Below are 16,952 nucleotides of genomic sequence, written 5' to 3'. Positions count from 1 at the left end.
CACCATGTCTACTCCACTGTACTTTAACCAACTGAACCAACTTGTTTCTGAGCTGCGTATCCTTTCTATCTAGAATTTGAATCGGTCTCTCAATGTAGCTCAAAGTCTCATCCAGTTCTGCCTCATCTGGATGAAGTACGTGGGAAGGACTGGCGGATATTTTCTCAACATTGACAGTGGAATACATCATGTATACCTGATAGAGCTGGTGGGAGAGCTAATTTGTAAGCTAGATCACCAATTCTGTCTAGAATTTCATATGGCCCAATATATCTCGGTGACAACTAACCTCTCTTTCCGAATCTGACTGTACCCTGGAAAGGAGATATCTTCAAAAACACACGGTCACCATGATAAAAACTCAGAGGTCTTCGCCTCAAATTAGCATATTTGGCTTGTCTGACTTGCGCTTCTTTCATTCTAGACTTAATCAACTTCACCTTATCTGACATATCCCTGATCATATCTGGCCCAGTCACCTGTGCTTCTGAAAGATCATCCCAAAATAATGAAGATCTGAACTTCATACCATATAACACTTCAAAAGAAGTCATCTCAATGCTTGCTTGATAGATGTTATTTTAGGAAAACTTGACAAGTGGCAAATAATCCTGCCAGCTAGCACCAAAATCAAGCCAACAACTCTTAACATATCCTCTAGTGTATGGATAGTCCGCTCTGGATGTCCGTCTGTCTGAGGATGGTACGCTGTACTCAAGTGAGAACGAGTACCAAGAGCTTCCTGCAAACTGTTCCAAAAGTGCGAAGTAAATCTAGGGTCTTGATGGGATACAATAGACTTCGGCACACCGTGTAGTCTCACGACATCTTTGATGTAAATACTGGCCATCTGATCATATCGGTATGACATTTGATAAGGAATAAATCAAGCAGAATTAGTTAGTCTGTCAACAACTACCCAGATTGTGTTGCATCCTCTCGAGGAACTCGGTAGTTTCGTGACAAAATTCATGGTAATATGATATCATTTCCACTCTGGAACTACTAAACTATGCAATAGACCATCTGGTCGCTTTCTCTCTCCTTTCACTTGCTGACAGTTTAGACACTTGGACACAAATTCTATCACATTTGCTTTTATCTTTTTCCACAAGAATTGACTCTTCAAGTCATTATGCATCTTTCTGCCACCTGGATGGACACTGAACTTACTGCAATGTGCTCTTTTCAGAATCTGCTGTCTCAACTCTGAAACATATGACACAATGATATTATTCACTGATCGAGCAAATACTACCACGAAAATCAACGTAAATATATCTATCAATTAAGCTCGAATAACTCGCAAGTGCACGATTCAAGTTATAATATAATGTACTGAGTACGAGTATCGTCCTCAGGGACTAACGAAAATAATTTGTCTTTTAAATTTTTAACTACACAAAGTATCGAAAAAGTGATTTGTGAATTAACTAACATCTAAAATTAAAACTCAATATAAATAAACTTAAATTTCACAACCAAGCCAACAAATCTCAGAGTGAAGAATAACAATTCAAAATGATTTTGTTAGAATCTCGGTTCACCTTTTCCCTAATTGAACTGGACGATTGGAACTTAATTTATTCTTATAAATTTAACAGAAGTTCCTATAACATTGACACTCTCTCTCGAGGTAATGCCAAACTAATCAAATCAGTGAAGTAATTAAATCTCTCTAATTATTTATCACGACTGATTGCTTTGCGTTCTATGAATTCTACAACTTTCAACCTGGTGGTCTATGACTATCAACATGTACTAAATACCATATCTCTATGCATATTTTAAGTCCATGGATTATATCATTCGTCCTAATTATAAACCTATCTCTCGACAGCAATTCATAATTTACGAATCTATGTTAAAGGTAGCTAATCATCAACATAGAAAGAAAAACATGATAAAATCAATTATAAACATAAATCAATTCCCAATACGTCCGGTGATTCAATCACACTACAGTGTTTCGGGATTAGGATCCCCTCGATTCCAACAAAATAATAGTTTAGCTACTAGAATTCATTACAAAAAATTCAATCTCCAAGATGTTCAACATAAAAATTTAGAAGAAGAAGAAAAGGAAAAACTCCCAACGGAGAAGAGAAATCTCCAACGTTCAGCCGCCGGTAGTCTTCTGATATGCGTCCCGTGTAACCCTCTAAAACTAAAAAAATAATTGTATTTATAGTTCCCCAGAATCCTCTCCGAAATAAACTCTCAAAATAATAAAAAAATAAAAACTGCGCGACGCGCCCGAGCGGTAGAAATTGGCCGCTCGGGCGCCTCGAAATTCCTTGCGCTACTCTCTCAAAAATACGTGACCGCGCCCGCGCGGTAGAATATGGCCGCTCGAGCGCCTCCTAAAGTTCCAACCTACTGTTTTTCTCAACCGTGTATGCGCCCGCGCGGTAGAAATTGGCCGCCCGCGCGCCCTTCTTCTTTTCCAGAATTTTGCCTTTCTTCTTGTTCTATCTGCATGGCCTCTACTGTGCATCACTTTCCCACCAATTATCGGCATTTCTTGGTGATTTCCTGCCATAAAAATAGATAAACTAGAGGAGTGAATACGAACATAATAAAACAATATAAAGAACAAGAATGGAAAAGAACGGACAATAAGTAAACGAAACGAAAACAAAACAAACACAAAACAAGCAATAAAAACACATAAAAATGACTCCTATCATTCACAAACAAAATTCCATCATCACTTCCTTGATACTCTGACTGATGTCCAGATCTGATTATCTCTACTGAACTCTGAATGCTCTGCTTTGACTTCTGTGCCTCTTTAATTCTCATAATTAATTCTGGTTCAGCTTGGATTGCAAAAATCCTGATCGGCTGAACATCTGTCTCAAAATTCAAACTAGAAGTGCATCAATCCTCAATCAATTTAGATACACCCATCATAGACAAGGACAAATCGCATATCATTCTACTCAGTGCATCGGCAGCCGTGTTATACTTTCTTGGGTAATACTTAATTTCACAATAATCTTTCAACAAGTCTAACCAACGCCTTTGTCTCATATTTATTCAGCCTGATAAAATAGATACTTTAAACTTTTATGGCCAGATAATCTCAAAGGCCTCACCGTACAAATAATGACGCCAAATTTTTAAGGCAAATACTATGGCTGCAAGCTCAAGATCATGTACGAGATATCGGGTCTCATGTGACTTCAACTGTGTCGAAGCATAGACTATCACGTGGCCTTGCTGCATAAGCACACAATCCAAACCTCTATGAGACGCATCATAATAAACAGTAAAACCACATGTACCTGACGGAAAAATCAATACAGGTGCACTAGTCAATGTTTTTTTTTAAGTCAACAAAGCTCATCTCACAGGCATCAGTCCAAACATAAGGATCATTATTCTGGGTTATTTGTGTAAGCGATCTCGCAATACTAGGTTTGGTTTGAATTAATTTGCGGTAATACCCTGCTAAACACATGAAACTAAATATCTCAGGAACAGATGTAGGTTTAGGCTAGTTAATAACTGTCTCAACCTTGTTGGGATCGACTGCAATTCCGTCTCCTGAAATAACATCGTCAAGAAATACAACTCTGTCCAACCAAAACTCGTATTTGGACAGCTTGACATACAATTTCTCTATTCTCAAAATCTGTAAAATAATTCTCAAGTGCTCGGCATGCTCAACCTCATTCTTCGAATAAATCAGGATATCATCAATATAAATATTACAAAAAACGCATCGATATAATTGTTTTACAAATTTACATTTCTAATTGACATTTTTTAAATCCATGTAAAAACTTACATGAAACTAAATGAATGAGACGGATGAATTGCTCAAGTAATCAAGATGATCCAATACATTAATGCTAGTGTTAGTCAAAATTTTCCTTTTTGCTGAAAAAATGTGACGAAATTAGTTATATTATCAAATAAAATAAATTTATTAAGGACAGGAATTTTACGTATTTTGTCAATAACATGGCCAGGTATAAAAATATTTAGCAACTGAAAATGTCGAAACTGACATCCTTGTCACCCCGTAAAAATAGAATCCTGACCAAGATAAAAGCTAAAGTGAGAATAATTTCGACATTCGTAAAGCGTATGGTATTCGAGTTGGTCGTTCATGAGGCGAGATGCGAGCCAACAGCAAGGGAGGATCCAAGGGAGGCTAGTGGTTGCAACAGTCCCCTTAAACTTTGCTCATTCTTTGATATGTTAGTTTTCAAATTTACAATAACATTTATTTTTCAAATTGATTTTCCCCTTCATTCAATGAAAAATCATTTTGGTTCTCTTTAGTTGAATTTCTTGGCTGTGTTCCTGGGCCAGAGTGGTTGTGATCAGAAGCTCGTTAGAAAGTATATATAATTATGTATTTTTGGGTTAAGAAACATTATTATTATTATTATTATTATTATTATTATTATTATTATTATTATTATTATTATTATTATTATTATTATTATTATTATTATTATTATTATTATTATTATTATTATTTGTACAATTTTAGTTTTTTTTTTCCAATGTGACGCTGATGTGACATCAATGCAGTGATGAAGTGGAGCTGACGTGTATAATGACACATAAACATTTTCGAAGAAAAAAGATAAAATTGTCAAAAATCGAAACATACAGAACTATAAAGTACTGGAATATGAAAACATTGATGACTGAAATCGTAAAGTGACAAACATACATAACCAAAATTGCAATTTTTTAATAAATTTAAGTCGATCAATAAATTAATATACTTGTGTAAAAGTTCAACTTCAGTTCACCCATTAAACTATATATTCCTAATTTCATATATAGATATACATGTTTTATGATTTATTTATTTTTATTTTATTTTTTTGGCGAAAAACTCGAAAGCCATGCAGTACAAGTAAACACGAACATATATAGTAGATTAACATTAAATCTCTCTCCAAATTAGACTACATAAAGGTAGTGATCATATTATTTAATTTCATATTTATTATGTTCATCAAGTATATATGATATGGTTTTACATAATGACAAACACATAAAATCATTCAGGGTGCAAGAGCATGGGGTGGCGGCCAGTCCATTACTTTCTCCGGGGTATATAAAGGAAACGATTTTGAATAATAGATCCCGTCGCCCGCTATTTTCCAATAACATTCGTCTAAGCAGTTGATATTGAGAAGTGTATTATTGAAAACGTCGAAAATGAGATCCCTTTTATCCCACCAAAAATGACAGTAGAATACGGTTCTAAAGAAGAAGTTCGCGCAAAAGCTGAAGCGGAATTCTTGATCCTTGGTCAGTGTATGATTTCCGAGATCATCGTCTCTAGAAGCACAGTGCACCAAAAGGGATGGTGTGTTCGGAGGAAGATTGTTGGCAATTATGACTTCGTATCTTTTGGTGAATCGGCATTTTCGTTTTGACAATATTGAGGCTGTTGTTTGGAGAACGATCGAAAAAAGTATTAAAACTTTTAGCAAATGTTTAGTCTTTGTATGATCCATGATCCTAGAATGATCGATGATGAAATGAAATGTGTGTTTTTATAGACCTAGATGTTGGCTAGATTTTGTCAAATATATATTTTTGTGGCAATTTATGATAAATATAATCTATGCAAAAATAGATTTTGGAAATTTCATAAATTTGAGAGTAAAACTATATTGAGATCTCTTCAATTTGAAATTTAAAGTCTAAAAAAAAATTTATTGCAATTTCACCCAATAAAAGGGAGGGAAAGCCAATTTGATCTGATTTTGTGATTAAATTTTTTGCTGTTTTCAGTTGACTATATTTCTTATTAACAAAATAAATAGGTTGATGTTTATGAAATTATTTAATTTCTGATAATAAAACATCACACGTTATTGATATTATATAATATCATAAATCAATAAATATATATATATATATATATAGAGTTTTGATATGGTGAACCCCTATCATGTGTACTTATGTGTGCACCTGTTGATGTGGCGTTCATCTATTGGATGTAGAGGATACCACATCAGCGGTGCACACAAAAGTGCACATCATGGTGCTCATAATATCAAATCTATATATATATATATATATATATATATATAGTCATGATCCTCTCCACACCATCACACACATGTTAATGTGGGTCTGGTTGTCAGTATGCAGTACATTCATTTCCGTCTCTTTTGTCATTTTCTTTTACATTTTAAGATGAATATCATTTCATTTACTAATGGTTCGATTCAAAATTTTATTATGAAAGTACATTTTAAAATATATAATTTATTGGTCAATCATAAATTTAGGTGATACTATCTTTATATTTTATTATTTTGATTTTCTGTAAAAAAAAATATTCTGAATCATGGCATACCGTGTAAACTTTAAAAAATAATAAAGCATGTAATACAATACATATGCGCACTGAATACAAATGCAAAACATGTGCTGAGATGCTAGACTATGTTAAGAATTAACCTCTTAAAAGTAAAATTGTTGGGGTGCTTTCTAGTTAATTAAAAAGGAAAGTTATATATGCTTTCTATTATGTAACTTAAAATGAAAAACATACGGTTTGAATGGTATTCTAGATAATGGAGAGTGATCAAGCAAACAGAGGGTGATTTGTATCCATGATTTGTCTTGATCGTTCCGACGTTCAACCCACCCTCGTGCACGCACGCTTACATGCACACACGTGAAATCTTTTCCGATGCAAATGTTAACTTTTATTTTGTTACGTGCGACTAGGGCTGGGTACGGTACGGTATACCGTATCGAAAATTTTTATACCGGATACCGTATCGGAATTAAAAAAAATTTCGATATACCGACAAATTTCGGTATCCGTGAAAAATTTAAAAAAAAAAACCGTATCAAAATTTTTGGTATACCGATTTTTCGATATATTCGGTAAATTTTTCGGTACGATATGACGGTATTTTCGACATTCGGTATTTTTCCCCAGCCGACAGTCATTATACCATGCTTAAATCATCCACATATTCTATTATAATGCCCGTATAGATTCGGCATGAAGTTTAATCAACCCGCAACTATTTATAAACTATAATTTTACTAATGATCCTAATGAAATTTTTAAAATATTAGAGTCATTTGGAATCGATTGTGATTAGTAAAATAAAAATGTAAATAAGTAGGGAGATTTATTTTACTTTCTTTTGTTTAAGTTATCTTTGCATATAATCTATAAATTTAAAACGGGGAATATGGCAAACTTATGTATATAATACCATATAATGTGTTATGTGTATGCTTGTGGTGTGTATATATGCCTACCCTGAAAACAATCCGGTCCATTCATAAATTTCTCTCACATTTTGTGTGACCTAACACGTAGATACTGTTTGATAAAGCGTTTAGGAAAATTTTTCAATTTTTTCTTTATAAAATTTTAAAAATTTGTTAAAGAAAATTTGAGAATTACTTCCTAAAAGTCTTCCAAACACTACCTTAGTCAATCGAGATCTTGACGATTTAACAAAGCTAGCTTATATTCGATGGTAATAATTAATAAACCATATAACAACAATAATCTAAATTCCATATTTCGATTGTTCTTCAAATAAATTAAATTACATACATGCATACTGACACCGAGCAACTCCTTTTGTTGCTGATCTTCTGAAATACGTGGCAAACATAACGTGATTAGAGTCAGAGACCTATTGTGCCTTAGTCATTGGTTAACTGCGTGGAAATTCCTTTTTATGAGAAACCCTAGCTTGCTTATGAACAAGATTTCATCTTCATTAATTACTTAATAATCTTAGTAATTAAAATCATATCTTCCACTTTATTAAAAACCATATTTATTTACTTCATGAATAAAATTAAAAATATCTTTTCTAGGGTTCTCTCGGAACCTTTGTGAAAGTAGCAGTCATACGTTGATGTAGGGTTTTCGCTCGTGCAATTCTTCGGTGTTGTTCTGAGTGGAGCGGTTTCAAGAGTCTGGCTGGATTATGGAGATGGATGAGATTGCCAACTTGGTGGAAAAAATAAAATTATCCAAGTGTGGTGATGAGAAAATTATGATTGACCCGGATGCTTTAAAATTAGGCGAGGCTCGTCTAGATCATTGTTTGGTGGCTAAAGTATTAGCAGGGAGAGCAATCAATAGGGATACGTTTCGATCACAGATCCCTCGTATTATGAAACTGTAGAATAAAGTCACGATAGAGTTGGTTGGGGCAAATACGTTTGTTCTAGAGTTTGTATCTCTAATGGATCGGAAAAGAGTTTAGAATGATGGGCCGTGGAGTTTCTTTCAGGACATAATTGTCATTAAAGAGCTCTATGGACTTGATGATCCGCGCTCTATTCAATTTGATGAGGTGTCTATGTGGGTTCAATTTCACAATGTTCCCATAGCTTTCATGCAAAGGAGTATTCTGTTGCAGTTAGGCTCGAGGGTCGGTGTAGTTGAGGAGATTGATGAGGGGGAGAGTGGGTCTTTCTTGGGTCGTTTTATTCGGATCAGGGTGCGTATAAACATCTCTAAACCTCTTAAATGTTTCATACGTGCTGGTGTTCAAGCTAAGGAGGATGTTATCATCATTTTGTCTTATGAACGCCTCCCTGATTTTTGCTATCAATGTGGAATAATTGGGCATCCGTTTCGCAATTGTACTATGGAAGTAGATGACAAATCTGAGTTGAAGTTTGGAAGTTGGTTGAAGGCACAACCTGCTGGAAATAAAGGGAAATCAAAGCAGACTTGGGCAAAAATGTCTAGCTCCACGAACCTTCTTACTCGGATGATGTAGGTACCGATTTGGTACTTACACATACCAAGGCTGAACAAAAACTTCCGGGGGTGAGCGAGGCAGTTAACCAGGAGAAGCTTAAGCAGAGGTTGCAAGCTTCTGTCGAACCAAGCCCTATGGTGGAGGAGTTGCAAATAGTTAAAATGGAGGCCACTTCGATCAAAACGTGCAAGAAAAGCCCAAAGAAGTGGAAATGCTTGGCTCGTGAAAAACATAATAAGGCGTCTGTTTCCTCTCCAAAGAAAATTCAGCAAGTTGGTCAAAAGAGGGAGTCTGCCTCGGTTGAAGAGAGGGACATTGTTGCTATGGGTAAAAGGCACCAAATGGAGGATTTCATCAATCCTTTTGAACTATCTCCATCGGCGGTGGTTGCTCTGCAACCCCGCCGAACCCAATGAGTTGTATTGTTTGGAATGTTCGGGGGCTTGGGAACCAGCGGGCATTCCGGGAATTAAAACGGCTTATTGCCGATAAGTCACCCTCTCTCTTATTTTTGTGTGAAACTCGTAAGAGAGATTTTAATAATAGGTATTGGGCGAATTTGCTTGGTTTTAAAGGTTGCTTTTCTGTAGATAGTTTGGGGCGTAGTGGGGGATTAAGTATTCTCTGGAAGGATCCTATAGCAGTCTGTATTAAGTCTTTTTCCCAAGGACATATTGATTGTGTTATTCAACATGATACTAAGAGGTGGAGATTTACAGGAGTGTATGGTAACCCGGATGCAAGTCTTCGTTACCTTACTTGGGAACTGTTGGATCGGCTAGCCAATTTGCATGAATTTAAAGATCTCCCTTGGCTTTTGGGGGGTGACTTTAATGAGATATGTTTTGATAGCGAGAAGTTGGGGGGCAATAAACGACCGAATTCGCAACTAGAAGCTTTTCGAAAATGCCTTGATGGATGCAATGTTCAGAGTTTGAATTGTGATGGAGACCAGTTTACATGGGTTAATAGGAGGTTTGAGGATGGGCTGATTTTTGAGAAATTGGACAGATTTGTGAGCTCTTTCGAATGGAGAATGTTGTATCCTATCGTAAAATGTACTTCCCTTGATTTTTATCACTCGGACCATAGACCGATTTGCTTACACTTTGGGGCAGTTTATTCCTCAACTCAAGCTCCTGTAAATAACAGTTTGCGGTGCTTCAGATTTGAGGCTGTTTGGTTGAAAGATCCTGCTTGTGAATCAGTGGTTTTGGAGGGATGGAATTCGGATTCTGGAAATGTCAATGATTTAGTGGCAAAGATTAAATCATGCAGCCGATATCTTCAACAGTGGACCAAATCTAGTCTTCAATTTAGGCCAAGAAAGATAAAGGTGAAATGAGAAGAGCTTGCAATCTTACGCACCCACGAACTTTGGCCAAGTGAGAAAGATCGTATTAAGGAGTTGGAGGCCGAAGTTGATGAATTGAGCTCTCAAGAGGAGATATACTGGCGGCAACGGAGTAGGATGGAGTGGCTTGCTTTGGGAGATAAGAATTCTAAATATTTCCATAGAGTTGCTTCGGTGAGACGAGCAAAGAATACAATTAGTGGTTTGGTGTCTAAACATGGAGACTTTGTTAAAGATCATCGAGGTATGATAGATATTATCATGGATTACTTTGATACTTTATTTAAATCAAGTGCTCCGACTACTGAGAATCTGTTGGCGGTTCTAAATTATGTTGATACCAAAGTAACCAGTGCAATGAATCTAATTCTTGGGGCTCCTTTTACGGCACAAGAAATCAAGACGGCCCTTTTTGACATGAGTCCGGATAAAGCCCCGGGTCCAGATGGGATGTCAACCTTATTTTATCAAAAATTCTGGCATGTGATAGGAGAAGATGTTAAAGCCCCGGGTCCAGATGGGATGTCAACCTTATTTTATCAAAAATTCTGGCATGTGATAGGAGAAGATGTTACTGAAGCTGTTCTCGCAGTTTTGAATGATGGTGCCCCTTTGGATGATTGGAATCAAACCATTGTTACCCTGATCCCTAAGGTGGCCAATCCTTTGATGGTAAAAGAATTCCGACCGATCAGTCTATGTAATGTTTGCTATAAAATTATGTCCCGTGCTATGACAAATAGGTTAAGGCCGATGATGAATGTGCTCATAGACGAGACACAAGCCGCTTTTGTTCCTGATCGTCTTATATCAGATAACATATTGCTGGGATTTGAAACGATTCATTGGATGCGGAATCGAAAGAAGGGGAAACTTGGTTACGTGGCTTTGAAATTGGATATGAGCAAAGCGTATGATCGTGTTGAATGGCAGTTTCTTGAGAGCATTATGCGGAAGATGGGTTTCTGTGATTCTTGGGTTGATTTGGTGATGAGATGTATTTCGAGTGTTTCTTATTCTTTTAATCTGAATTCTGAGGTAGTGGGGAATCTGAAACCTAGTCGTGGTATCCGTCAGGGGGATCCGCTCTCGCCGTTTTTATTTGCCATATGTGCTCAGGGCCTATCTGCCATGTTATCTTCCTACTCTTCTTCAGGGCTTATTAAGGGAGTCAAAATCGCTTCATCATGTCCTGTGATTTCTCATCTTTTCTTTGCTGATGATAGCCTTATTTTTTTTCAGAGCTACAGAGGTAGACTGTATTAGAGTAAAGGAATGTTTACAGGCTTATGAAGCTGCTTCAGGCCAACTGGTGAATTTTGAGAAATCAGGCCTCTCATTTACGCCAAATACAGAGGTTTCGGTGATTGAGAGAATAAAGTTCTTATTAAGGATTCCAGTCGTACAAGGTCACGATATATATTTGGGCTTACCGACCTTTACTCTCCGTAATAAAAAGTTACAATTTGGCCACCTGGTGGAGCGTGTTTCTAGTAGAATAAAAGGCTGGGAGAGTAAGTTTATTTCGGCAGGCGAAAAAGAGGTCTTGATAAAAGCTATTCTTCAATCCATTCCCACTTACGCCATGTCATGCTTCCGTTTACCAAAAGCAACTTGTGAATCTATTGAAAGGGAGTGTGCTGACTTTTGGTGGGGCTTGGAGAATGATCGTAAAAAGTTGCACTGGAAAAGTTGGGATTTTCTTTGCAAACCAAAAGAGGCTGGGGGTATGGGTTTTCGGAAGCTAGAAATTTTTAATAAAGCGCTACTGGCTAAACAATTGTGGAGAATCATTCGAAACCCATCTTCGTTGGTTGGGAGAGTTCTTAAGGGCCGATACTTTAGACACCAGGATATAATGGAGGCTTCACTTGGTAGCTGCCCCTCGTCTATTTGGAGGGCACTTCTATGGAGCCGTGAGTTGTTGGAGAAAGGGCTTTATTGGAGGATTGGTGATGGATCTTCAATAAACATATTTAAGGACAGATGGATTCCGTCGATGCAGTCTAAGGTTTGGTTTCCAGGGGTGAACTTGCCGGAAGAGTCTTGTGTCAAATCTCTTTTCACAGATAATCAATGGGATATTGGTAAGATTTATAAGGTCTGCCTTCCATTCTTGGTGCAGGAAGTTACTCCTATTCCTTTATCTAGGAATGGTGGGAGAGATTTAAGGTATTGGAAGTTTGAGTCAAAAGGGCAATATACAGTGAGGAGTCGATATAGAGTAGGGATGGGAACTTTAAATCAGCATGCAAATCAATCGGATACAACAAGATCAGAACAATGGTGGAGATTTTTATGGTCACTTACCATTCCGCCTAAGGTACGTGTGTTTTGGTGGCGGTTGAGTATCGATATTATTCCCACGAATTTGAATTTAAGTCTTCATCATGTTCCCGTGCCTGGGTGGTGTTTGTTCTGTCATTCTTATAAGGATTCCTCTTGCCATGTCGTGTTCTTGTGCCCCGTAGTTAAGAAATTTTGGGCAAATAATGATGTTTGGAGAAGGATAAAGGGGCTTTTTCTTTCTGATTCCAGAACAGTTTGTGAAGCATTGATGCAAAACCTAACCAAATCTGAAATGGAATGCTTCACATGTACTGCTTGGTTGGTTTGGAAAGAAGTGTGCAAACTGAAGCACTCCAATGGAGAGGGAGTGGTGCACAGTAAGTCGTTGGATGGGTTTAGATTTCTGGAAAATTATCATCGGGCTTCCAGTATTTGTGCTGTGTCTAAGCCTGCTTCATTTCTAACTTCACCGGCAGCTTGGCAAGCTCCTCCTACTGATCATTTGCGTCTAGATGTTGATGCTAGCTTTGATGGTTCTGTTAATGTGTGGAGTGGGAGGAGTAATCCAAAATCATGAGGGTCGTGTGGTTGCTGCGTTTGGAAAGCAATTGGCAAATACGGAATCGGTGGTTCTTGGGGAATTGTTGGCTATTTGGGAAGGACTTCGGGTTATTAAAGAAAAAGGATTTCAGAGAGTAATTATTTCTTCAGACTCACTCTTGGCGGTGCAAGCAGTCACTGAGCCTTTGAGTGATTTGAGTTATTCTGGTTTATGGGCTTCAGAGATTAAATCCTTGCTTTCGGATTTAGCTATTGTTGATTTTTTTCATGTTAGGAGAACAGCTAACGTTGTAGCTGATTCTATTGCAAAGTTTGTTATTTCTTCCCCTGTACCTGTTTTTTGGGTACCTGGAAATTTGCCTTCCTGGCTGGCTGGCCTTGTAACTAATGACTTGCGATCTATGAAATAAAGTTACAAGCTTTTGTCAAAAAAAAAAACATATTTATTTTCCTATTAAAAAAACCATATTTATTTTCAATTATATTTACTGATTGATATAATTGTGCGCTCTATCTAGTCCTGTCATATTCAATCGATCAATATTTTAATATTTTATTGAGCATAATATTATCTGTGAGACGGTTCACATTTTTTTACTTAGATAGATATCTTACTTGGGTTACCTATAAAAAAAATATTACTTTTTATTTTATTTTTTTTGTAAATATGGATAGAGTTGACTCATATCACGGATAAAAGATCCATAAGATCGTCTAAAAAAGAGACCTCATAATATAAGAAAGAGTACTTGATCAGTCAGATAACTAGTGCCTAGCTACTTTGAATGGTAATTAAGTAATTCAATGATGATGTAGAGCTGATATGTATACTGTCACGTAAACATTTTCGAATAAAAGGACTGAAATCGCCAAAAATCAAAACTTGTAGGACTAAAACTGAAATATGAAAACATAAAGGACTAAAATCGCAAATTGACAAACATAAAGGACCAAAATTATAGTTTTCCCATAAAAACAAATATTAGACAAATTAGTCATTTTATATGGTGATCTCCTCTTGTTTTAGTCATTTGATGTTTTCTTATTTACCAAAATGGCACGTCATTTGTGCCATTTGATTTTTTTTTTTATGAACTCACCTTTGTAAATTGGTGCACCTATTGTGTTTTGGTGACTGTTTTTTTAACTACTACATTTTTTGCATTTTTTTAATTTTTTTTCATTTAAACCCCCAACGACAATAGGTAAAAAACGTTATCTTTAGAAGTTTTTCATGTAGTGTTTATTATTTCTTCTTTTTGTTTCGTTAAAAATCAAATTGTACACCGGAGTACAGGTACTAATTAAGAGTAGGATGATAGTGCAAATTAAAAAGGAGCATTATAAGCCATATGTATATATGCAGCACATGGACTAAAGTGGAGGTGATTGTCCTCCTAATTCCTAATTGCATTAATCAACGATTGATTATATATGTATCTTATTTAATTTGACGTATATTTTCGTATTTGATGAAAAGGGGCATAATAAGCCATTGTACCAAACAGTTGCTAGGTCTTTTCCCTCTATATATATATATATATATTAAGATACACGAAGGTGAAAAACATATACATCCCCCTTTAATCATACAACTTCCGATTCATTCCCTATTCCAAATCTTTTGCAAAAAGATCAGAGGCTCAAAGTTAGAGCATGCAACTTTGTTTTTCTTACTTTCTTGCGAGACACTGGGCAATCAAGTTACTACACCGGTAAAGACACCATTTTGTGCCACGAAATCAAAAAACAAGCACTTTTGGACGTCAAGAAATCTGTACAAATTAAAAAGATCCGTCAAGTTAATTTACTATATTCGTGGAGCGCTATGGATCAATTCGATTGCTGCGTTTGGGAATGTAGTTTGCAGCAACTGGAGGTTGATGGGCTTGATTGGTTGTCTCATTTTTCGAATTTGGAGCACCTAGACATGAATCACGCGCATCTCACCTAAGCAATCTTGGTATACTTGGTCCTTTAATTAGATCAAGCCAACCTTTCTACTCTCGCGGTTCTTGATGTTTTGTACAATTACTTTTTTCAAAACTAGGCTCATATTTTCATTATTGATAAGAGTTGTTAAAGAAATAAGTTGAGAATAGATTAATTGACTACAAATTAATGATTAATTTTCATGTCATTTTAATCAATAATAAATTCAACGTAATATAATTTGTAAAATATAGATTATAAAATACATGCAAATGATCTTTGCCAAAAAAAATTATATGTTGCAAATCTAATTAAATTTGCAATTGTTGAAAAACATATTATAATCAATCTTATAATTTTGTATAAATTATACATTGAAAATATATAATATAAAACTGGTATCATAACAGTGTTATTAAAATAAATTTAAGAGAATAAAAAAGTATAATCTCTAGTGTCGAACCACTTATTTTACTACTATTGCTTTATGAAAAAATAAACATATAATATAGATAATAAGTTTTAAACATTAAAAGAAATTATTTGGGAAAAAACCCGGCTCAGCCCCAAATGTTTGGTCGCTTTCCCGGTTTGGTCCCAAATATTTCAACGTTCCTGGTTTAGTTCTAAACGTTTACAGATTTTGACCGAATTGGTTCTTCCATCAAATTAACCGTTAAACCTGATAGTAGACTCACATGATATTTGATGGAAAATAATCTAGTTCAGTCCCAAATATTTGGCTCCTTTCTCAGTTTAGTCACAAATATTTTGGTGTTGCCGTTGTAGTGCTGACGTTTACAAATTTTGATCGAGTTGATCATTTTGTCAATTTAACGATTAAAGCTAACTGTAAACATGAGTCATACTACTAAAATCCTCAAAAACTCAAATCAAATACTCTAATTTACAACCCAATTCGAGCAGGGACAAACTTTTTTCTATTCTCGTTGCTATCACACTCATAAATTTGGTTCAACCTTGATAATGAAATAGACGATGTTGCACATAATTTATCTCTCTCAGGTAACTCCGGGTTTATGATCTTTCGCATCCAGACCACATTTTCTTGTTCTCAGATTCTGACATTACTGCAGAACTTTAAATTTTGGGGTTTTTCAGAAAATTAAAATAAAAAATCACTTTTTTTGGATGTATCGTTATTTGGTTAAATTTCGTATACTTGTTTGCGATTATGTTTTTTTCTTATATTGCCATTGAATTTTTTTAAAATTAAGGTTCAAAATTTTCAATTTTGGATTTTTTTTTATAATTTTGATTTTTATGGGAAAAATGAGTAATAAATTAAATAAAGGTTTGTAACCATTAATGTTGATAAATTTATCCACTTTTAATTGGGTTATTTTGAGGCCAACTCGATCAAAATTGATGGAAAGGCTAACTCGATCAAAATTTACAAACATTTAGGACTAAATTGAGATGTCTGAAAGATTTGAGACTAAACTGAGAAAGGAATCAAACATTTTGGACTTAATTGAGTTTTTTTTCCGTTAATTTTAATTATTAAATTGATGGAAGGATCAACTCGGACTAATTTTTGAAACATTAAGGACTAAACCGAGAACATCAAAATATTTAGACGTTTATCTCTTTCACGATTTTTTATTTTTTCATCTGTCTTTTTTTTTTCTTTGTGAAAGAAGCAATATTTTCATCATCTTTACTAATAGTAATATTAAATCAAAATTTTAATCAAAATATTTACTAATTATTTAATTACATAAAAAAAAATTTGTCACATAGGTCCCCACTTAGAGCTGTCAATTTGGGTTAGGTCGGCCAGGTCGGCCCGGCCCGCCAGCCAATTTAAGTGGTTAGGTTGAAACTTTTTCAACCCAACAAAAGGTGGGCCTATATGGGCCAACCTGCCTAGGCCCGCGACCCGCGTGGATTGGTCCGTCGCGGGCCTGGAGAATTAATTATTTATTTTTATTTTTATTATGATACATGTATTTTTTAATAAAATTTGTGAAATTTTTTTGTGTTAATTACTTTATATAAAATTTACATAAATGAAATCAATAATTAAAATTTTTATTAATATGTTTCTA

General features: G+C 35.4%; 1 protein-coding gene across 1 annotated transcript; it reads left to right on the top strand.

The window, feature by feature from the left end:
* Positions 1-9,156: 9,156 nt before the first annotated feature.
* On the top strand, positions 9,157-10,089 carry LOC140860942 (uncharacterized). The gene has a single exon (XM_073263940.1). The coding sequence runs from the start codon at positions 9,157-9,159 to the stop codon at positions 10,087-10,089; it is 933 nt and encodes a 310-aa protein (XP_073120041.1).
* Positions 10,090-16,952: the final 6,863 nt, after the last annotated feature.

This window comes from Henckelia pumila, chromosome 4, assembly GCF_033568475.1.
Source record: "Henckelia pumila isolate YLH828 chromosome 4, ASM3356847v2, whole genome shotgun sequence".
NCBI lineage: Eukaryota > Viridiplantae > Streptophyta > Magnoliopsida > Lamiales > Gesneriaceae > Henckelia > Henckelia pumila.
The sequence above is the reverse complement of the archived record's forward strand: the minus strand, read 5'-3'. Positions and strand labels throughout refer to the sequence as shown.